The sequence below is a fragment of the Acipenser ruthenus genome, chromosome 6 (assembly GCF_902713425.1).
Source record: "Acipenser ruthenus chromosome 6, fAciRut3.2 maternal haplotype, whole genome shotgun sequence".
Lineage (NCBI taxonomy): Eukaryota > Metazoa > Chordata > Actinopteri > Acipenseriformes > Acipenseridae > Acipenser > Acipenser ruthenus.
Window position 1 is genome coordinate 46589118 of NC_081194.1, and position 24663 is coordinate 46613780.

General features: G+C 38.4%; 1 protein-coding gene across 3 annotated transcripts in view; it reads right to left on the minus strand.

The window, feature by feature from the left end:
• The window catches only part of LOC117410404 (interferon-induced, double-stranded RNA-activated protein kinase), a 55670-nt gene that overhangs the window by 26670 nt on the left and 4337 nt on the right, over positions 1–24663 (minus strand). For 2 of the 3 annotated variants that reach the window (XM_059025445.1, XM_059025444.1), the window contains exons 2-15: positions 22987–23102; positions 22377–22512; positions 21010–21054; positions 16875–16919; positions 15851–15999; positions 15611–15737; positions 14743–14804; positions 9198–9249; positions 8470–8603; positions 8088–8220; positions 5263–5306; positions 4785–4836; positions 2833–2966; positions 2165–2297 (exon numbers count right to left, since the gene is read on the minus strand). In XM_059025445.1, coding sequence (XP_058881428.1) covers positions 2165–2297; positions 2833–2966; positions 4785–4836; positions 5263–5306; positions 8088–8220; positions 8470–8603; positions 9198–9249; positions 14743–14804; positions 15611–15737; positions 15851–15999; positions 16875–16919; positions 21010–21054; positions 22377–22512; positions 22987–23093 — 1353 coding nt within the window. In that variant the 5' untranslated portion in view covers positions 23094–23102. The remainder of the gene's footprint in view (positions 1–2164; positions 2298–2832; positions 2967–4784; positions 4837–5262; positions 5307–8087; positions 8221–8469; positions 8604–9197; positions 9250–14742; positions 14805–15610; positions 15738–15850; positions 16000–16874; positions 16920–21009; positions 21055–22376; positions 22513–22986; positions 23103–24663) is intronic. The other variant, XM_034921821.2, reaches the window with a different exon arrangement.

Consider the following 24663-nt stretch of genomic DNA (forward strand, 5'->3'; position numbering starts at 1 on the left):
ACCTGAAATGGCAAAACCGAAGCTTTTGTGTTTTTCTTTATACACACTGTACATTTCTAGTAGTATGTAGAAATAATTTTTTTACAGATACCATCAAAATCTCAGTAGACACACTTTACATGTGGAATATGATGTGTAGCAGTTCTGGTTTCTGATTAGGTTTAATGTCTTGGCATGTATGATGAAGCACAATCTGTGCAAGTCGAGGCCACATTTTCCCAAGTTAGCTGGTACTTTGCAATTGTTTGGGCAATTGCTGTGCTGATAGAAACAGTATCTACAGAAGGTATGAACATGACATCAGCACAAAACAAGCCAGGTTTATTCGAAATCATAAAATTAAAATAAAATTGACAGAACTGGGTGGTGCAAGCCATCGGAAGACGCGTCAAAAATCACACTGGACATTTCCATCAGTGCGTTCCAGTAAGTTTACCAACTAAAGCATCACCATTTTCTGTCAAATATTTACAATTAAGATTGTCGGCGTTAGGCAATGTTTTAGCTGATGGACAGACAGTACTGTCGCACGAAGTAACCGATACATACCTCTGCAATAAACAGTGGCTGTCCAGCAAAGCACAGTGCTCTGATAAACTCATTAACAGTCATTCTGTGCTCTCTTTTATTAAAGCGTGTGTGAAAGCCGCATAAATGGATTGCTTGTCTCTCAGTTCACTTTCTTGTTTTAGTTTAATGTGTCGCTTATTTTTCAGCATGTTCTTTTATTGTCAGTGTGAACATGTACCTCCATGCAACAGTATTTGCAGCACTATGCATCCTCACTCATCTGACCCACTTCTGCTATTTTTGCTTTTTGTATACTTCAAAACATTCATTTGCTTTTGAATATTCATAAACTGATTTACATTTTCTCACCATTCCCCATCCACTAAAAATATTATATTTTCGTGTAAGTATTTCAATTTAGTTTTTGATCAATCTAGTAGTTACTGTGCCCAGCAATTGCCACAATAATCAGACTTTGATTGGCTAACATAATCACATGATAGTGTGTTTGTGAAGGACAGAGAACCACAGTTGAACGTTATTTGAGCATCTGACGACTAAACATCTGCTATATCCTAGGATATAGTGTAGGGCTGCTTATTACAATGTTGGAGTCAAAATAAAACAGCATTTTAATCAAATTATTGTGTATTTTCTAGAAAATTGTACTGGGATAATAGTGAATAATAGACAAAAATCGGGTATAAATCAGTAAAAATTGACGTCGATTTAAAAAAAATCCTGTACTTTTTCGGTAAAATTCAGAATAAGCCGGAAACGCGGAACACTAAATATGAGGAATCACCAATCATGAAGCCGGTATTTGTTTGACCCCGTTTGCCGTAGTAACCAAATGCACGGCATTGACGCCAGACCGTGTACAGCTACTGTAGCGCTGCTTCTACTTGATAAAAGTATGACATGACCAGGGGAGTGAAGAGTAATGTAAAATACTGTAAGGAAAATAAAATGTATATTTTTCAGGGTAGGCCGTCAAATACATGATTTCTGTCAAATTTGTGATATTGTGCTCAATCTGTATCTAGTTATTACCTCCTCCTCACACATCCCTAGTAAAGTCTGCCTGGTCTGAGATACTCTCTCCCTCTCTTCTTCTTGCTCTTCTGCTGGTTCCGTGACACTGCCTGGTTTCAATAAGCGGTAGTGAATATGGTTTGCATATCAAATACCTCCCTCACGGTATTTTGTGACGTAATTCGCATGCATTTCCAGCCATTAACATTATTCATTATATTTAAATAACTCGAACACGGTACCTTTTCCACGCACTAGGTTGTCTGCCACTGGTTAGTGAATACAGCAGGCGTATAAAGCAGGTAGTAAAGGGGCTTACTGCGTGCAAAACACATTACCACTGTTTAGTGAATGAGGCCCTAGGTTTCAAATTTTTTTGTATATTTTATGAACTTGCAAAAAAAATTGTTTAGGTGAAAATGTAGTCATGTTCTGGGAATGTTTTTTTTTTTTTTTTTTTTACTACTATCTGAAATATGTTTTTTTATAGCACTTTAAAGATAGTGTGCCTCTGTGAATGTTTGGCTGTAAAGGGGTTAGAGGTTTTCACTGTAGATCTGAATATTTGAATTCAGTAAATTAAAAGACTGCTCATTCCCCTGTAGATAGAGTACTGTACCTGGCTGGAGGGCTTAGGGTCTGATGCTAGAGCTTCCATGGCCAACTGGGCTGCTCTTTGTTTGGCTTCCTTTGCACTCTTCCCTTGACCTTCCGGAAACATTCTTTTCTCAATCATTACTTGATAATAATATCTATATATGAAGATAAAAGGCAACATGAGTTGAACTATGACTTACATATTCCAATTGCTACCAGTATCTTTAATAGGGCAGCCCAAGTTTAGTGTTAATCGGGGTCTACAAAACAAGCCTTTACAAAAAAGTCTGTGTATGAAGGAAAAATGTTTATGTGCTGTGATATATATCCCATACCGGACCTGGGACAAATATATTTATATGTCAGATTTAATTAAAAAATATAAAATATTTCAAGATTTTGTCCGCCCTCAAAAATTTATATGAAAATATTTTAATATAAAACTAAATAGATATTTCATATAAAACTTGAGGCATTATGTTTCACATCATTGTAACACAAGTATAAATATAGTTGAAACAGAAATAAAAATATGTGAATATTTATACATATTCACAACAACATTATTTGAAATATTTAATTGTTTAGAATCATATAAAATAAATGTGAAATATTTAAATGAAATCAATATTTACTTCCAGGTCTGTCTCATATACAGAAACAATATGCAGTCCTATATTATATACTCACAAAGGGTCATGTGAAGATCCCTCTTGTCTTACACGTTTAAAATCGTGCATTTCACTTCTTTTTTGGCAATACTCATTCAATTTTCCAATATAGTTTGTGCCATTGATAGAGCCTTCAGTCTGTGAAGAATCCACCTATATCAAAGATCACAAAGATCAGACATGCATGTCAACTTGTTGAGATTTAAGCAGAAAGATAAAATCAAAGAGCAACTTGCTATGTGCACGATAATCACAATTATCGGTTATAAAAGTGTGTATATATATTAGTTATATTATCATACTTAACTTGATTCATGGGCTTGCAGCGATCCTGCATTTCTAAGTGTACTCTGTCGAAACTGACGGGTTTCATTTGTTGAAGGAAGTGTATTTTGAGTAGTGAAAGCCTGTTTACCATGCAGGTGGTGCTTCAGATTAGATGTAACCTACGTTTGTGATACTGAATCTCAATTTGACAGTAGATGCGTAAGAGGTTTTTTTTTTTTTAAATAAGCTTCCCATTCACAAGTCCTTCACTTTTAGTACTAAAATGGTGCCGCAGGTAATTAATTACAGCATGGTAAGTGGGTCAAGTCAGAGGAGTGTAATTAATGCACATTAAAAAAATTAATCTGCGATTAATTGACAGCCCCTGGGTGTATTTGGTTTATTTGTAGTGTGGGTTATTTAGCATGGGTGATTTAAAATGTACGATTGGTATGCGGGCATGGGGAAGTCACAATTACTTCACGTGCAGACTGTGCCGGGGCCAGATTGAATAATTAGCAATTAGGTCCTGGCACAGCTGCTTAAAAGGAGCACAAATATCTCACTCGGTGTGGGTGTTCAGAGTGGAGAATGAGAGATTGTGAGTCGTGAGATAAAGAAAGTAAGAATAAAAACAATTGCTACTCGTGCTGGATATAATCCAGCACATTACTTGTTCTTGGTATCTGCTTGTTTGTTTTGGCCGCTATGCTGTTTTGTTTTGTATAAGTGTTTCGTTTTGTGTGTGAATCTGCACAGCAGCGCCTTCACTCACCACACTGTGTCTGGTATTTCCAGGGCTTTGTTGTATCCAGCAGCAGCAGTTGCGCTACCGGAGATTCTGGGGCTGGAGCCCAAGAAAAGGGAACTGCCGGCTACAGAGAAGGGGGAAGAGGTGAGGAAACCACCTCCACCCGCAGTAGTATCACTGCCGGAGTGTCGCGCGCTGAGGGCAGCATTACCGCCGCCAGTGTTGACACACGCAGCATTTTCGCTAAAATGAGTGATCAGGAGATGATTTATCGGTATGCACTACTATGAAGAGGTATGTGAAAAATACAGCGAACAAGGGGTGGTGCGGGGCTGGAGATGCAATACTGAGTGTCCTGTTGATATGCAGTGCCTTTTAAACCTGTTTTACTGTGAAAGAAAAATACTTTTAAACAGCACGTCTAAAATAAACTGCGCGTGTGAAAATAAATTGAACCTGACGCACCTGAGACGCGCTGAATAAATGGACCGCTAAGGGTTAATGTTCTAACATTGCCTTGGATATCTGTGCCACAATTAGTTATTGTTTAGATTCACTTTATTATTATTATTATTTTCTAATTCATCCTGGTGACTTTTAAAAACTCACAACTCAACACAGTTTCAAACATGTCAAATCTACAAGTACAGCAGGTATACCAGAAAGCAACCCTTCACCTTTATCCTGCAACACTGTTGTGGATGTAATAAATGACACATTTTCTTTATGCAGTATTTCTTACGATGTATTGCAGGGGGGACAGGTTAATTGTTAAAACTCTGGTGTACCAGCTTTACTTGGAGATTAATTCAAATTAAGAGCTGAAATTAGGCCACAGGGGTGATTTAATCTTATGAGTTTTAAAAAGTTACCCAGATTTAATGACTGAAGTTGCACAGAGCAAAGTAAGTAAAGTTGGTTACTTGAATACAATATAGTTATTATGTATTTACCTGTTTTGATGTACTTGTGCCATTTGTTTGACTTTCAAGAACTGGTGTAGCACTAGAACAAAAAAAAACATAATCATATGTATCATAAGATAAAGTTGATTACATGGTTGTTACGTTTTTTAGGTTTGCAGCAGTATGATTTGTGTATAATTGAAAGCTATTAAATGTCCTAGCCTCATTTAGAGATACTCAGACTGCGTGGCCTTGATTGAAAGTGGTAATAATAACCACAACTTTTAAAAACAAGCACAGAAAAGCATTCTAATACAAGTCAATTTTGTTAGTGTTTGCTGCACAAAAATTAACAAGATTCAGTGTAAACCAGGAAGCAAACTTACAGTGATGTAGAATAAATGGTATTGACTTTTGAAATAACTCATCTTTTTGGAAACAAATGTATGTATGTTATTTAAACTATCTTATAAGGCAGTTTATATCATTAACACATTGAATGTGTACAAAAAAGAAAGACACTTGCCTATTTTTTAATCTGGCTCCTCCAGGGCTCTGTTCAACAATTTCCTAAAAAAGATGACATTTAATAGCCCGGTTTGGCATGCAAAGATCACAAGCATAAATAAATAATAAAAAGGAAGTCACAGTTAGTTAAGTAAGCAATAACCCACGACAGGGTGTGCGGGAAGACATAGGCTTATCATACACACGCCTGGCTGCGTTGTGAGGCACGAGGCCGCTATAGGTCAAGGTATGTTCGGGTGACACGTTGTTGGAAGTGACTCTGCAGCTGATACATACTTCACACACCCTAGTCTCTGTAAGTCGTCTTGGATAGAGGCGTCTGCTAAATAAACAAATAATAATACAAAAATAATAATATGTCTTGACTTAGCACACACCCTGGAGTGAGTTATTTCACTTATAAAATGGCTCTATGTTAATTTGAAACAAAGAAAGCTAAAACAAATTTCAGTTCATGGTACGTTCCGAATGTTTTATATAAAAATTGTTTGCATTTGTTTACATTTGCAGTAAATGACAGAAAACTTTATTTTTTTTAAAGTCAAAAAATGATACTGTATTGTATTAAAATCCAGTAAATTCTGTAAGCTTTTTGTTATAAAACGCGTTTGCATTTGTTTACATGCAAATGACGCAAAACATACTTTTTCTAATGATTTTCTGTCAGTGAACGGTATATAAAACACTGCTCTTTCATTCACTGCTCTTTTTTTTCTCGCACTCATGATGAGCTGTCATAGTCGAAAGCCAAACCCGTTTTTTATAATGAACTATCCCTGCACAGCGACCATGATATAAAGCGGGTCTATCTGCATTTCATTTACCAATATTTTCTTTTTTTGGAGGGTTATATATCTAAACAGATCGTGTTTTGGGTGGTTATTGATCAACTGCATGTTTTCACAACCACACAGGGCTCTGTCCCAATTATTGCGGCCATGAAGAGTTCTACTGTATATAGTTGTGACACGGAAGACCGTCACTGGTTCTTGCGTGGACGTGTGCCTTTATGAAAGCAGCTGGGACGCGCAACAAGAAACGCGTTGCTAGGCAACCAATTGAGCAGGAAGACTCGTCAGGTGCTGAGCTGATCGGGAGGTCCTAATTGGCTAGAGGGTGTGCCCAGGGAGCCTGCACGGAGCTCAGAAAGCGTCTGCACCACAGCTCGAGGCGATTGCATCGCCATGGCTACACAGACAGGCGCTTTGTTTACATCGAGGAGGTGAGCGCCCGCTCCGCAGGGGAAATACTATGGAACCCATCAACTAGAAGACCTTGCCTGTGAAGGCGCTGCCCAGCCAGTAAAAGACCCGGCAGTACTTGTGTTATATTACAGCTGCGCACTTGTGCGGCGTGTTAACACCCAACACTTACAATTGCATCAGCTGTTTAAGAACTTTTGAAAGCATGTTTTAAACAGTCACAATTGTTGCTGGCATTTCCCAGTCCGCCTTTTCTCGTGCATTGCCAGCTGTGCTCTTTTTGAGGCGAACAGCAAAATACCTATTTTTCCCTAAATCCAGGGAGCAATAGACTGCACACATGTGTGCTAACCACTCCAGCTCATTCTGAGCATCTGTATAGGAATAGGAAACACACCTACTCTATTAATGTGCAGGTGGTTTGTAATTGTGCACAATTTAGCACTGCACCCCTAAAAGAAAAACGGACAGTATACATTTGGCTTATAGGCTACTCATGATAATACGAATTAGTGGTATAATGCAAAATTTGTTGCTAGTCCCTTATAAATGAAAGGCAGTTTAATCTGTGTGGTCTGTGTGGTCCAGTGGTTAAAGAAAAGGGCTTGTAACCAGGAGCTCCCCGGTTCAAATCCCATCTCAGCCACTGACTCATTGTGTGACACTGAGCAAGTCACGTAACCTCCTTGTGCTCCGTCTTTCGGGTGAGATGTAATTGTAAGTGACTCTGCAGCTGATGCATAGTTCACACACCCTAGTCTCTGTAAGTCGCCTTGGATAAAGGCGTCTGCTAAATAAACAAATAATAATAATAATAATCCCACCCGAATCTATATATAGTATTAAAATAGGTAAAATGAAGACAGAACAGAATGCAATGTACAGATGACGTTTACACATAACAAAAACAATGTTATTTTGATTCTTGCGTCCTTGCATATATAGACATTATCCTTCGGGCACCCTCTGCTGCAGCAAACCACAACTCAACTCCCACTAATTAGTTGAACAATGTTGCATGACTCTCGCAATGTTTAATGCAAGAGATCTCGCTAAGAAGACAAATATTTAAATTAGTATATTGCAGCTGTCTTCATTAACATATTTTCTCTTAGTACATACATCAAAAGTTTCACTTTGCTAAGTGTCGCAACGAAAATGCAAATGTTTGCGCTGCGACTGGCCCATCTTAGTACACCTACCCCACAGTGCCTACATTGCAGAGTAAATTACTCAATAACCCAAAACCTTATCTGGAGTGAAAAATGTGTCATGTTCTGGCAAGAGTCTGGGAATCTTTTTTTCAATCTATTATCTCAAATAAGATTTTTTTTATAGCACTCTAAAGATAGTGTAGTAAAAATGGTCATAGAATGCTTGGCTGTGAAGGGGTTAGAGGTTTTCACTGTAGATCTGAATATTTGAATTCAGTAAATTAAAGGACTGCTCATTCCCCTGTATTATTTATTATTATTTATTTCTTAGCAGACGCCCTTATCCAGGGCGACTTACAATCGTAGGCAAAAACATTTCAAGCGTTACAATACAAGTAATACAATAAGAGCAAGAGTAATACAATAAGAGCAAGTAGTAGATAATAAGAGTAGATAGGGTACTGTACCTGGCTGGAGGGCTTAGGGTCTGATGATAGAGCTTCCATGGCCAACTGGGCTGCTCTTTGCTTGGCTTCCTTTGCACTCTTCCCTTGACCTTCTGGAAACGTTCTTTTCTCAATCATTACTTGATAATAATATCTATATATGAAGATAAAAGGCAACATGAGCTGACCTCACTTATATATGACTTAAATACTCAAATTACTACTAATGTCTTAAATAAGGCTGCCCAAGTTTAGTTCTAATTGGGGTCTACAAAACAAGCCTTTACTACAAGGTTTAAGGATGAAGAAAGTCTGTTTTGAAGGGAAAATCTAAATGTTTATGTGCTGTGAGTGTCGATATATCCCATACACAAAAACTTGCAGTCCTATATTATATACTCACACAGGGTTATGTGACGGTCCCTCTTGTCTTACACATCTAAAATCGTGCATTTTACTTCTTTTTTGGCAATACTCATTCAATTTTACAATATAGTTTGTGCCATTGAAAGAGCCTTCAGTCTGTGAAGAATCCACCTATATCAAAGATCAGACAGAATGTATGTCAACTTCTTGAAATTGAAGCAGAAAGATAAAATCAAAGAGCAACTTGTTATGTGCACGATAATCACAAATATCAGTTATAAAAGTGTATAAAATATGTGATGTCCTTTAATGTTCTAACATTGCCTTGGATATGTGCGCCACAATTTGAGTTATCTTAACTAATGTTTTTTTTTTCTTATTGTTTAGATTCACTTTAGTATTATAACTTTTAAAAACTCACAACTCAACACAGTTCCAAACACGTCAAATCTACAAGTACAGCAGGTATACCAGAAAGCAACCCTTCACCTTTATCCTGCAACACTGTTGTGGATGTAATAAATGACACATTTTCTTTATGCAGTATTTCTTACGATGTATTGCAGGGGGGACAGGTTAATCGTTAAAACTCTGGTGTAGCTTTACTTGGAGATTAATTCAAATTAAGAGCTGAAATTAGGCCACAGGGGTGCTTTTATGAGTTTTAAAAAGTTACCCAGATTTAATGGCTTAAGTTGCTTAGAGCAAAGTAAGTGAAGTTGGAGGCTTCATTTCTTAAATACAATATAGGTATTATGTATTTACCTGTTTTGATGTACTTGTGTCATTCGTTTGACTTTCAAGAACTGGTGTAGCACTAGAACAAAAAAAAAACATAATTATATGTATCATAAGATAAAGTTGATTACATGGTTGTTATGTTTTTTTTTAGGTTTGTAGCAATATGGTTTATGTATAATTGAAAGCTATGAAATGTCCCAGCCTCATTTAGAGATACTCAGCTATGAAATGTCCTAGCCTCATTTAGAGATACTCAGCTATGAAATGTCCTAGCCTCATTTAGAGATACTCAGCTATGAAATGTCCTAGCCTCATTTATAGATACTCAGACTGCGTGGTCTTGATTGAAAGAGGTAATAATACCCAAGGCTTTTAAAAACAATTACAGAAAAGCATTCTAATACAAGTCAATTTTGTTAGTTTGCTGCACAAAAACTAACAAGGTTCAGTGTAAACCAGGAAGCAAACTTAACAGTATAATGTGGAATAAATGGTATTGACTTGAATCAAACGTAAGGCTCATTATTAAATATAGACTGAACTACAAAACAAATCACATATCTAATTATGTCCAGTAGCATACGTAGGTAAGTGGTATTGTATTTACAGCTAATTAAACTGTCTAAAACAGTTTTATGTCAATCATATATGTTGGTATACATGTATTTTTCCCCAATAATGTAAAACACTGTCTGTGCTGTCTGATGTTACATCTGCATTAAAAGTACCATCTACCTGCGTTTACTGTATTGTTGATTAAAAAGAAACTAAAAAAATATCAGGATGCATCGAAATGATTGCGTTTGGTAGCCGTCTTTACTTCTAATTCTGCTGAAACAATGTTTTTATTGCCAATAACACTGCTGAGATTATTATTTTTTTTAAAGTGAAGTATTTTTTATTATGTATTCTGCTTAGAGATACATGTATAAAAGTGTGTTCATCTATGATACGAGGGACCTTACAAAAATACTGATTTTTCTTTTTTTTCATAAATTTAGCGGTCACCAATTATTTTTATTGTTTTCTCCCCAATTTAGTAATGTCCCATTATTTTTAGGCTCAGCCCACTGCTACCGCCCGTGCTAACTCGCGAGGGCGAAGATGAACACACGCTGTCCTCCAAAGCGTGTTCTGTCAGCCGCCCGCTTCTTTACACACTGCAGACTCACCATGCAGCCACCCAGAGCTACAGCGTCGGAGGACAACGCAGCCCTGGGCAGCTTCCAGGCAAGCCTGCAGGCGCCTGGCCAGACCACAGGAGTCGCTGGTGCGCGGTGAGCCGAGGACACCATGGCCGACCTAGCCCTCCCTCCCCTGGACGGCGCTGGGCCAATTGAGCGCCGCCCCCTGGGAGCTCCCGTCCTCGGTCGGCAAAGGAATAGCCTGGACTCGAACCGGTGACGTCCAGACTATAGGGAAAAATACTGATGTGTGGGCAAATTACAAGACATTGTTTCAAATGAGTGATTGCAATGATATAATACACATTTATTCTCAGGGTCTTTATAAGCAATAATGGACACTACTCTCGATTTATTTTCTCAAAATAAATATTTATAAATAAAACATTAGTTAAAAAAAAAACGTACGATATAGTATCTGCTTATATTCACTCGATTCTTGATATTTATAAATGTTGTAAAAACATATATTAAAAAACATGAGACAGAATAAATGTTCTAATATAACTATGTCAAACACATCGGATTTGCAGCGTTTTTCCTTGTCTTTTTTGCCCTTCTGACAGTTTCTAGGAAGCAGGCTGTGATGTCTTTTCTCTCCACACTGCCAAAACTTTCTCCACCTTTTAGACACGAAATGCCCCTCAGTGATGTCACACCATCAGGAAGCCTGTACTGCAAAGTACGGTGGCCCTGTAAGTCATCAAAACTAAGTACTTTTTTTTATCGTGTTTACACGATCGCGGTCCTTAAAGGGTTAATGCCGTTTTCTCTACCGTAACTTAGGTTCACCCACACTGCTGCGCTAATTTTGTTATGTCAGTTCATTTTAAACTAATTTCGTATACATGTCCTACAAATCTCATTATAATATATATCTGTTGTACTTACTCCTGATGTATTATCATTTTCTTCTGACTGTTTGATTTGCATCTGTTTTCTTGCATCTGCCTGTCACTGGTGTAGCTGCCACTATGCACTTTGTATGTAATACTTCTTGTTTGAATGCTTCGGGCTTTTAATTATTTTAAAATAAAGCATCTTAAAATAGGAGGAAAAAGAAAACAAATACAAATGTTTTTGATTGTATTGTTATTTAACATTGGCTATTGTTAAGCTACATTATTGAGTTTAAAAATGCGCCCTATATTCTCTAACACTGCTGAATCAATCAGACAAACCAAGATCAAATTCTACTCAATTGCAGGATTCTCAAATGTTATAGGTAGCTTGGCTTTTATTAATAGACAGAACTTTCACAGTGTAAACATTCAAGTCACATGTGATGTTCAAGGACTAAAAATAGATGTTGTTTCAAAATACTCAGGATCCTGTTACGACGCCTTCATAGCTAGCGCTCTGGATTCTGGGAGTATATGGAGAATGAGGATGTTGCCCATTCATTAAAAAAATATAGATAAATAGTTAAAAAAAAAGATTTATTATTATTATTATTATTATTATAATAAATGGCTGTGTGGTCCGGTGGTTAAAGAAAAGGGCTTGTAACCAGGAGGTCCCTGGTTCAAATCCCACCTCACCCACTGACTCATTGTGTGACCCTGAGCAAGTCACTTAACCTCCTTGTGCTCCGTCTTTTGGGTGAGACGTAGTTGTAAGTGACTCTGCAGCTGATGCATATTTCACACACCCTAGTCTCTGTAAGTCGCCTTGGATAAAGGCGTCTTCTAAATAAACAAATAAAGAACAAGAAATGTGACAGACTGCACCTTTTAGAACTTTAAAAATGAGAAGCAGGGGTTTGGATAAATCTGGAGGAGTATTTGTAGTATGCTGCATGCTTCACAGCCTAGCTTTAAGAAAGGGAATCGTTGATGTGGAGGAGGTGCTTTGGGGTGAAGATGAAAATGAAGATCACACTCTTGCGAACCAATATAATGACAATGGAAGGGAAACAAAAAACCAAATAACTGCAGAGTTCTTTAATTAAACACACATTCAAGCATCAGTAGAATCACAGAGTCTTCTTTTCAGTTAATAACATTATGCATGGGTCATTGCAACACTTTAATCGTAACTCGACACTTATACCGGTACCGAAGGGATAAAAACTATTAAAAAGACTAGTGGATAACTCAACACTGTCGTGTCACGTGACTGAACTCTGACAGAAACAGATCTTTCATTCATTCATTTGCAACTACCAAGTGCAGCTGGTTACAGACTAGTATCAGTTCAATGAGTCAGAAGCGAAAAATTAGTCCTTGTTCAATTGGCTTTAAAGCTCAGGTTATTCTGGAAAACAAGCTGGTCAGCAGAACTTTCAAAGCGTGTGTTTTTGTTAACTTATGCTATTTAAGCCATCAAATTACACAGTACAAGCCAATACCTAAAAGTACAGTCAATAGTTTGTGGTTGGATTGTTTTCATAAAAATAACGCTTTGGTTATTTTATTTATTCCTATTTCAATCGAACTATACGAGTTCTACCAAGTTTGTACAGTACTGTATACTGACTATAACAGATTAATTCACTGCAGTTCTTTCAACCATTTTCATTAGGACATTTAACTAAAAATAAACTTGTAAATACTGTAATTCTGTAAACATGCGAGTTCTGTTACTATCGACACCTTGGATAAGTCAACACTAAATGGCATCCCTGTGGGGTGTCGAGTTAACCGAGGTGTGTGTGTATAATATATATATATATATATATATATATATATATATATATATATATATATATATATATATATATATAGTGAGATAGTGTAGTCCTGGGGGAAGAAAAAGGACTACACTTCCCAGAAAAACACAGGCTGAAAAGCCACAATTGTTTAATTGTTTAATTTAATTGTTTTATTGTTAATTATCCCCTGCACCTGGTAGTGATTGTAAATTAAGACCCGGTGCAGGGTATTTAAGAGGTGCAGTCAGTCTGCATAGGGCTGCTGAATAGAAGGAGTGCGCTGCTTTTGAGCAGTCATTAAAAAAAAAAAAGTGTCTCAAGAACAGTGTTTTGTTATTGGTCGGGTAAACGGCTTAGCCATCCTGAGCGTTAGTTTAGGTTGCTGTTTGTGTTTTTGTTTAGTGCTCAAAAAAGAGCTTGGTGTTTGTTTTGTTTATTAAAAAAATAATGTGAAGCGCTTTAAACCTCAATCTCCTGTGTCCTGGGTCTATTTGTAAAGGGGGCAAGTACCCGAGTGGGTGCAAGTCTTTTACAATATATACAGTATATACCCTAAACAGTGTTCTGCAGTATTCCAAAGTAAAATAATAGCAGTACAGTGAAATTGAGAAACCAGCTTAGTTATAATATGCTTTCCTTTTTTGGGGACCCTTTCTTTTCGGTCTACCTTTTTGTTTACTTTCGTCCTGTCCATGCTCTGTCTGCATGCTATGTTTAAAACATCACAATCCGTTTCACAGAATACATTACAACACTATAATCTTTCTGTATTACACTCTTATTGCATTGTAAATATGGCTCATGTTAAGTCATTTGAATGACTCTGGGAAGTATGTCAGTTAATTGTCTACAGCAGAGTTAAGTCATTGATTGCAGCTCAAATGTCTTTTAAATAATCACTGATTTCTTTATCTTTTTTTTTTTTTGCTCTGGCAGTGTTACTTCCTGTTTTGTTTTTTTTTGATTATCAATATATCGATTTCGTCATACTGGAAATTTGTTTTCCTTTGATTTTTGGCTGGAGACATATTTGCATCAGCCCCTGAGTTTGTAAATGATATGATTTCTTTCTGTTCAGTATACAGAACTCATTTAAATTTGCTGGAAGTTCTAAACTTTCATGTACGGCGTTGCAAACCTAATGAGATATAAATATCAACCTGTCCTGTATAATGAGCAGCCATTGATGCTGTTCGTATATCTGTGCTGACAGCTACAGCGGTTGTCCACGAAAAAGAGACGTTTTGTACATCACACGCATCAATTCTACGACGCTACAAATTCACAACATATACGAACATGTAAGCCCTAATAGTACACAGAGCACCATAAGTATAATCTACAGAAAAATATATCCAAATCCTATTTCATTTTTTTTAGATATGGTATGTTTTAGCATTAATAACTGCAATACACATGCACTCTCACTTACTGTCATTTACCAGATTTACATTTGCTATTTTATTTATTATTACTGCATCACTAGCAAAGAGATGGACACATTTGAATTAAAAAAGGTACTGTTATTCTTACATTTAGCTGCTAGGATGGACATTTTACAGATTCTAAAATAATTACCAGTACTATTTTGACCACTTTGAGATAGCCTTAAGAGGCAATACATCTCATTAACATAATATTCAAACACATTCCATTTTGATGTAGATTTTTTTTTTGTTTTTTAAAAAAAAAAAAAAATATATATATATCAAATATATCAAATTTAACATACCCTGATGATGAATAACTGCCGCTAGAATCAAGTCCTGAAACACTGTCCTTCTGGCCTGAAGTCTGGAAAAAAAATATTGAGATGAATTGCATGCCTCAGACAGCAAGGATAGCAAGTTAGACTAAAGGCCTCTACACACCGGACGCAATGTGACAAGCGAATGTGTCATACAACACACCGCACCACGACAAAAAAAAATAAAACATGTATTTTTTATACGAGCTGTTCAAAGTGCCTGCGATGCGACAAGCGACACTGAAGTGATCTGAAAAAAAATAGGACTGGTGTCTATTTTTGCGATTTTGGTGCGCGGCACTACAGAACTGACCAATGAGGAACAGCTGTCCTTGCGCACCTTCAGTAAACAAAGGCAGAAGAAAAGATAATTCTTGCAGACACAAAAATTATAAAGACACAACAATGAGAGAGAACATCTGGCAGTCCATTTCCAGGGAAATGGATATAGCTGGTGTGCATGATTCGTTTACCTTCACTGAAATAAGTATTCTGAAACGCTATTATGTATTCTACATTTTTATTAGCTATATTACAGGACTATCATACGTGTGATTTTTTCCAGCTGATGATACAAGCAGATGAGAGTTGTCTATCACATCGCACCCACCTCTGTCGCCACTGGTGTGAAAGGTAGTGTCACAGCGTAGTATCATATTATCGCAGGACAAATCGCATCGCGCCAGTGTGTGGAGACCTTTAATCACAGCCACTCGGATACAATACAATAAAATGTTCTTATTGCTGTGTCTCACAAATATCATAGTAGTGCAGTATCCGCTTCATTGTGTCAGTTACATTACATTATAAACCTCCAGCACATCCCTGTCACCAAAGATGGAGTCTCTCTTACCTGTGCATTTTCCTCAAGATGCAATTCTTCATAAGCAAGCCTTGCTGCTTCCTTTTTGGCCTCTTTCTTATTTTTGCCTTTTCCCTCACGAAATTCTCTTTCCCCTATTTTATACTTGCAGGAAAACCTAAATGGATGGAAAATCACACAAATAAAAGCAACACCATTAAAGAAATAACTTTGCAATACTGTGCAATATCGTCAGAAATCTATTTCTAGTAGTTATTCAGAATCTCTTACTGAGGTAAATGAGCAGGTCCCACATGATTGCTCTCAACTAGTCGGATTACCAGGTCTTTTTGGTGGCCATATTCATTAAGGCAGGCTACGTAGTTGATCAGATTCGAAGGTACAGATTGGGATGTGCATGATTCTCTTCTGTCACTTGTCTACAACAAAAAATATAGTTAAACAGGCAATTATCACTATGTTTTGTTTTATTATATATATATTTAGAGTGACCAATTATTATTTTTATTTATTTTCCCCCCCAATTTGAAATGTCCAATTATGTTTTTTTCTCCTCTCCGCAGTGAGTCCCCACACAGCATGGCTGTTCTGAGAGCGTATGAGTGTCCTCCGATTTCACTAGCCTAAAGCCAGAATCGCTTTTACGCCGAGAGCAGAAGTGGGCGGGCTACCGATCCCGGAAGATAGATATCAGTCCTGCTTCTTATCCAGTCTGAATATGCTCGGTGTTTGGCCAGTAGGGTTCGCTGTTGTGCGATGAGGAGAATAAACCCCTGACGGTTTCCCATTCCCACCCCTGGGAGCGAGAGCCAATGCAACACCCCCTTCAGAGTCCCCAACAAAGTTCGGCCTCTTTGCACAGCCTGGACATGAACCGGCGTCATCCAAACTGAGTGACTCATCCTGAGCTCCTCCGCAGCAGCACTTTAACTGTATGAGCCACTCGGGGACCCCAAACAGGCAACTATTGGCATGATTTAGAAAGCAAACATTACTTATTTGATACATAAAAAGTAGTGGTCAGCCCATAGCAGGGCTGTGGATGCTTCATAACATAAACAAGAAGCTTGGCAAACATAATATATTTTGAAAAACAAACAGAGACTGTTTAACACTGTGCAGGAACACTGTGACGCAGCAAACGCCACAGGATTAAATACGCTAGTACCCTACCTGTTGTAAAAATGGACGTTGTTTGCAAAGCCGGTGCTTATGACTGTTTTTATGCATTTGTAACATTGTAAACATTATAAATATGAATGAGGGACTGGTAAAGGAAAAGAGAAAGACTTACCTGAGGGGGGGTTGCTTGTGGTGCTGGGTTTGGTGTGCTTGTAGACTGTAAAGAGAAATCCATGTGTGAGTTTAGGGGTTATGCTGTGATTGTTTATGTGCATTGGAAAGAATAGGTGCACATATTCTTTGCAATTGCAGAATGGGTTGCTGGCGCAGTAATAAATGTTAAGATTACTTTTCTTCGGGGGAAAAAGGTTAAGAAGAGCCGGTAATCATTTGTAATACCTCTCGAGTTTGAAGAGCTAACTGGGGATAAGCAAGAGTGTGTAGCCTGGGCGCAGCCATCTTAGAAAGAATGCGCAGTGAAGTAAAGCTCTAGTATAGCTGGGAGCACGCTCGATATTAGTATATGGGGGTAACTAATATCAAGTGGTTTTGTTACATGAATGTATTTAATTGCACTAGGTCTGTATTTAAGGTTAACTAGTTGTATTACACCAAAGGCTGTAAGGAGTTAATTCCAGTGGAGTGGAACTGCATGTACTTTTTTTTTTGTTTTATTGTGTCAGACTAGTCCAGGGGAGGGGCTAGTGTGGGCAGGAGTATAAATACCTGGAGCTGGGTCATTCAGGGAGAGAGGTTGTAGGCTCTGGTTGTTGAGTCTGCTGAGTAGCTGTGTACGAGGGTCCCACCTTTGACAGTCCTGTGTATCCTGTTGTTTTTTTTTTTTTTAATAGTTTATATCTAAGTCTGGAGTTCGTTTTTGTTTTGTTATTTTTTTGCCTGGTCCTCAAAATAAAATTAGATATTGTTTTGCATTTCTGTTGTTTCTCCTGACTGTTTCCTGCACAACACCAGCCACTGCAGCTCAGAAGCAGAAAAAAAATGTCGCCCAAGAGAGCCTGAGAAGAAAGGATGGAGGCAGCTGAGAGCATGGCGGAGTTTAAGAGCTTCCTAAACAAGCAGCAGGTATGTAACTGAGCACTGGGGAGCTACAAGGAGCCCCAGCACTCTAAGGAGATATTTAGGTAGAACAGTGTACAAGATAAAAATCCAGTTTTAAACCAGCTATATCTCATACACAAACCATTAGGTTTCAGATACACACACTGCACACGGGACCCTGAAATTGCCATAAATTATCAGGATGTAGTCTCAGGTGATTGGCCAGAACTGGGGAGGAGAAACCCAATCTGGGCTTTGCTATAAAAATGTAATGTGCCTTTTGTTCAGTGGATTCTCCTGTTATGTGCCTGGAAAGGGGGTCCCCTGCATATATACTGAATAAACAACCAACTTTTTGAGAAGAAATAGACTTTTTTTGATGTACGCTCAACACAGAAGAATCACCTATCCAGAATTGCTCACAAAAAAGAGATTTAAAACACTCTACATCTCATTTCACCATGCAGCACAAGTTTAGCCTTTTACAGGAGGAGGTGGACAAGAGCAGGCGTGAGAGACAGCCAATGAGTAATACAGCCGTGGATCCACCCGTTCAAGTCTGTACACCGGAGCAGTCAGAAAGAGGGCAGTTTATGGCATGGAAGGGACCAACGATGCCAAAGTTTGCTGAGGGTGAGGACACTGACCATTTCCTGACAACCTTTGAGCGTATTGCCGGGGTGTGTAAATGGCCAACAGAGGATTGGGCCATATACTTAGTACTTTGTTGACAATTACTGCGTATGATTAACCCACAGTTTCGAGTATGGATCAAGGAGCATGATCCAAAAACAGCCCAGGAAGCCATCCAACTTGCCAAAGCGTTCATCGCCACGAGGAGAGGTCCCAAGGATTACTGATTTGTCAAGGAGTCCAGTACACCAGCCCAAGGTAATTCTTAGACGTCCTAGTGAAACCAGCAAAGTCCAGAAGTCAAAGGCGTAGGGACAAGTTTCAAGGTACCCAAATGGGGGAAGAGTTGCTAGAGTCGCCTGTAATGGGGGAGGGAGACATACTGACTAATATCGGAGAATCACAAAATGAGGATAACACACTAGAGTCACACACTGTTTAAGAAGGCAGGGAAGATGAAAGTTAATGCCGAGGCAGGGATAGGAGCCATGAAGGTGGAGGATTACATACTAAAGCAGGGTGTGCTGTATCGTGAGGGTGCAGAATGGGAACAGTTGGTCGTACCATCCACCTTGGGGGCAAAGGTATTGGAGTTAGGGCATTCGATACCATAGGCAGGGCATTTAGGGCAGAATAAGACCTTGGCTAGGATAGCTCAGTGGTTTCACTGGCAGAGAATGTATCAAGATGTGGCCCAATACTGTAAAACATGCCCAGAGTGTCAGCTTACTGGTCTCGGGAAGATGGGTATGCAAGCCCCTCTTATACCCCTACCTATTATTGACATCCCTTTTATTCTTATAGCCATGGACATAGTGGGTCCTTTGGCACGCATGTAGAGCTAACAATCGCTTTATAGTGGTGATCTGCGACTATGCTACACAGTACCAAAGGGTACTAAAGAGAGTAGCCGGCTGGCCAAATGGCAGGGGCCGTATGAGGTGATACGGAAGATGGGGCCAGTCACCTATTAGATCTCTATGCTGGAGAGATCAAAGAAAAATAACATTTTCCATGTCAACCTGCTGAAGGAGTGGAGACCACAAAAAGTGACGGCAACAATCAGAACTCAAAGCATGAACATCTTGCATTTCCACGAGACACAGCAATGCAAGTTGGACGATTGCATTGCACCTGGAATGCTTTGGGAAGAACCAGGATGTTCCGACCTGACACAACACCACATTACTTTGAACTCTCCTGGCCCAGTAAGACAACCCAGTTACTGGGTACCAGCTAGATTGTTAACCACACTTAAGAAAGAGGTGGAAGTGATGAAATACATGGGAGGTATACAGCCCTCCAAGAGTGAGAGGGGTGTAGCCCTGTCGAATTAGTTCCGAAATAAGATGGGAGCCTACGCTTCTGCCTCGACTTTTGGAAGCAAAATTTTCAAGTTCGATCCTTATCCTATGCTCAGGATTAATGATTTGATTGAGTTTGGGCAAAGCCAAGTATATCAGTACCCTGGGCATGTGCAAAGGTTATTGACAAGTACCCCTCGATCCAGCCGCATAAGACCTTACAGCTTTCAGAAAACCCTTTGGGTTCTTTCAGTTTACGGTAATGCCGTTTGGTCTTCATGGCGCAGCTGCTACCTTCCAACGTCTTATGTATCAAGTGCTTCGGTTTGGGGAGCAGAGGCATATGCTGCAGTATATATCGATTTACAGTGAGAATTGGACGGATCACCTCGCTCATGTAGCGTACATATTCCGGAGGACACAACAGGCGGGACTTCCCCTTAATCCCAGCAAGTGTTGGGAAAGAAAGAGGTCAAATATTTGGGTTATGTCCTAAGAGACAGCATCATCAAGCCGCAGGCGGGAAAGGTGGATGCCATCTGTACCTGTCCTGCCCCTACAACAAGGAGGCAGGTGAGATCGTTTCTCGGATTGGTTGGCTGGTATAGACGGTTCATACCCGGTCTTTCCACTCGGGCAGCTGTCCTAATAGACCTCACCAAGAAATCGGCTCCCAAAAAAATCTGTTGGTCAGAGGCATGCGAAAATGCCGTCCAAGACCTGAAGGAGTGTTTGAGTCGAGAACCTGTTCCGCAAAGTCCAGACCAGTCCTTTACAGTACAGACTGATGCTTCAGGGGTGGGTCTGAGTCCTGTTCTGTTGCAGGGGGAACCCAGGAATCAGCACCCTATTATCTACATCAGTCGGAAATTATTTCGCAGGGAAACCAAGTATTCTAACATGGAGCAGTGCCTAGCCATTAAATGGGCACTCATAAGCACCCTTCGTTATTACCTGGTGGGTAATGACTTTACTGACCATCGGACACTTCAATGATTGAACAATATGAGGGACTTGATGCTCGCATTACCCGATGGTACCTTGCTTTGCAGCCATATCATTTTAAGATCAAATACCGATCTGGGACTTTGAATCAAACTGCAGACTTTCTGTCCAAGGATGAAAATGCTTAGGGTGAGGAAATGTGATGGAGCGAACGCCACAGGATTAAATACGTTCCATCACTAGTACCTTACCTGGGATAAAAAAGGACATTTTTTGCAAAGCCAGTGCTTATGACTGTTTTTATGTAACATTGTAAACATTATAAATATGAATGAGGGTTTCGTTAAGGAAGAGAGAAAGACTTACCTGAGGGGGGGGTGTTTGTGGTGTTGGGTTTGGTGTGCTTGTAGCCTGTAAAAAGAAATTACGCTATGACTGTTTTTGTACATTTTTGTGCAAGAGTGTGTAGCCCAGGTGCAGCCATCTTAGAAAGTACACACAGTGAAGTAAAGCTCTAGTATAGCCAGGAGCATGATATTAGTATATGTGGGGAAACTAATATTTAATTGCACTGGGTCTGTATTAGAGGTCTTCACGGGTCTACCGGAACATTCTGGTCGTGTCAGTCCGATTTTGTTTACTCAGTAATACACAAACTGTCGACTACATAAAATAGACTCTCTTTGGTACTAAAAATCATTGTTTTTAATTCCTGTTGTGTGGATTGGCTTCCCCCAGTATCACATAACATGGCTTGCAGAGCGCAGCAGCAGACACGTGACCCATATCGAAGTTGTTTCTTTTAGATCATTCTTAAAAGTCAGAGTAATGGATTTGTTTATAAAGGACGTGGAAGAAAAACTTAAGAAAAATCTAATTGCATGAACAAAAGCTTACAGAAAAATGCAAGTCTGCGGTGTGGGAATCATTTGTTGTTATTGTGAACAAAGAAGGAAAAGAAGTTTTGCAAAACACAAATGTTACATTTCAATTCAATTTGCTCTTGTGTTAAGTTTGTAATAAAATCACGCATTTACGAGATCGTACTTCAGTTAATTTGATTTTCAGATAATGTATTTATCTTTGTATCTTTTACACAAACATATATATTTAATTTGACGGTCCTCTATGTAGGTTCATGATGGAATAAACATTGTTTGTAGTTCAGCCAGATTTCCAGGTTGACTGGAAAAAAACTCTGCTTTAATACTGTATCTAGTCAGTGCATATACTAAGCTGGGGAAAGGAAAAGCGTTCCACTGTTTTTTAGGGCTGGGTCGGATCCGGGTCTGTATAATCGGGTAAATAATTGTCGGTTCATGGTTGGGTCGGGTTGATTAATTTGGACCTGTGAAGACCTCTAGTCTGTTTTTAAGGTTAACTAGTTGCATTATACCAAAGGCTGTAAGGAGTTAAGGTTGTAGGCTCTGGTTGTTGAGTCTGCTGAGTAGCTGCGTATGCTGAGTGACCTTTGACAGTCCTGTGTATTCTGTTTTTTTTTTTAATAGTTTATATCCAAGTGTGGATTGCGTTTGAACTGTTAGTTTTTGTTTTGTTATATATTTTTTGCATTTCTGTTGCTTCTCCTGACTGTTTCCTGCACAACACCAGCCACTTGACCACACTATCTTACAAACACCAATGTGCATTACCTATACAGTATGGCTAATAAAGCTCACAGTAAAATGTGGATCACAGAGATGACTGACCAAGAAGCATTATACAGTCCTTACCATGTCATTAGATGTGTTGGATTGGCCACGTATTATTTCAAGTGCTTCCTTAGCTGCATTTTTTTTTGCCTCTTTCTTGGTTTTACCAGTGGCCTCAGGATATTCAACATTATCAACAATAACCTTAAAGGTGAATCTAAAAAGATAACAAAATCATATCTTAGCACAGATCACATTTTTTAATTCAGTAAACCTATTTACATGGAAAAATCTTATTTCAGACAAGGGGGGGGCTTGCACATCTTTATTCAATATTAATACAACTGTTCTTCATCACCCCCCCATGAGGAATTTATTGTTTATGTTTGAAGGAAACTACAATGATACAACAGATTGCAACAATGAAACCTGGATTGACTGGTCACAGTTCACCTTATCACATTCAGTGTTCCCTACGGATCAGCCATCCAGGCGGAGATATCCTGATGGACTCAGGCCTCCAGGATCCAAGAGTTAGTTTGGTAACATCGGTTATTTTGGTTTGGTGGGCATAAAAAGGGCAATTGACTTGCCAGTGAAAAATTAGGTTTCCTGTTAATCGTCAGTCCACCTGAACAGTAGTTTGGTTGGTTTTCAATTTAAACAATTAAAAAAATATATATATACTTACGTTCGATTGTGGGCTGGTCCATTTCTAGAAACCTCCTGAAATACTAGTGTAACGTTGTTTTTCTGTCTGTATTCATTAAGGTCACCAATATAATTTTGTCCAGCCATTGTGGAAATCTGCAAAACAAAATGTTTATATTACAGTAATACCAACAAACTTTTATGGTTGAGTAAAGAAAGTTTTTACAATGCTCCAGTGAATAGTATTCAAAATGTTTATTTTCTTCCAATAAAATAGGAGCAATTTCCACAATTCATTACATATGTAAGTCGAGTAACATAATTCCTTCTCCTGAGGGCATTTCATTTCCGGACTTGTGTTTCCATGGACACCATGAATCGCGATGGACCAGTCAGTTTCGACCTTACAAGCGAACGATGAAGCAGTTATGAAATCAATCATCGATTTTCCCTCCTCCCCCCCCCCCCCCCCCCAAGAAAACAAATGACTGTGGAGGTGACTAATGCCACAATTTATTGCTATTCATAATTTTTATTGCAGACTTTCAGTAGCTATAATTAAGCTTTTGCGTTGAATCTTCTTTTTGAGTGCACGGTATCTCTTTGCCATCAAAACTAGTGTTACCAGATTTCCATAGTAAAAAAAACAGGAATCTTTTTTTTTTTTCTCCAGTTTTGCTCTTTTTGTTGAGAACCAGTTCACCATTTTGATTATAAACGAAGCGCTGTTTTGTTTTAGTATTTCAGGACATGCCAGTCATTTTCTGTGACTTCAGTTGAATCCCGTTGTCAGCAGCTTAAATTCCTCTTTTTCGCTGTATCAACCGCCGTTTTCTTAAAAAGAAGATTCTTTACTGATTTAACTGTGCATATTTTTATATTTTACGACATAATTTATATCAAACGTGAAATATCTTAACCCATTAATGCATATCGGTTTGCTTTCACTTTGAAACTTTTTACTCCTAGGCACTCACCAGCTGTATAGTTGGCTCATCGATCTGAGTGCCTCACGTTCTTGCAACATTGAGCTACAACAGTATTACATACTGAAAGTCTTAGACTGTATACAATCTACGTTAATGACTTTTACCCTTTTACCCAACAGTTAACAGAATTAAAAAAGTATTAGAAATGAAAAAAAAAAAAAATACAACTTGCTGAACTTCTGAAAACTGTAAAATAAACTGTTCAAAATCACAGTTCTCTCAAGCGCATTTTTATTTATTTATTTGTTATTTATTTATTTATTAATGCACTTGTGCATTCTCGAACTCGGTAGTTAATGAGAAACGGCGTCATGGGAAATAATCTTGGAAGACTAAAAATAAAATGTCAGGACTGGTGCTTCCATGAATATTTTTAGAAACTTAAAATTGCACTTGTTTTTTTTTTTTTATAAAATGCAACAGAAAAATTGAATACTTGAAAAAAATAGAAAACAAAACACATCTTATGGCTTACCTTTCCTGTATTGAAATTTACTACCAATTAATCCTGCTTCTTATCTTGTGTTTTTAATTTAGAAATTGCTTCACATTTCTCTTTTGGCTCACTTGTTATTATGGTATCTATACAAAGTGACATTGTGTGATTTTGTGTCTTAAATATAATTTCTATAATATCTCATTGGTGTCTTTCTTTTCCCCACTTTTTTTCTGTGTGTAATAAATTACTGCAAAACCAAACTGTTTGCTTAAATATGTGGACTTTACTT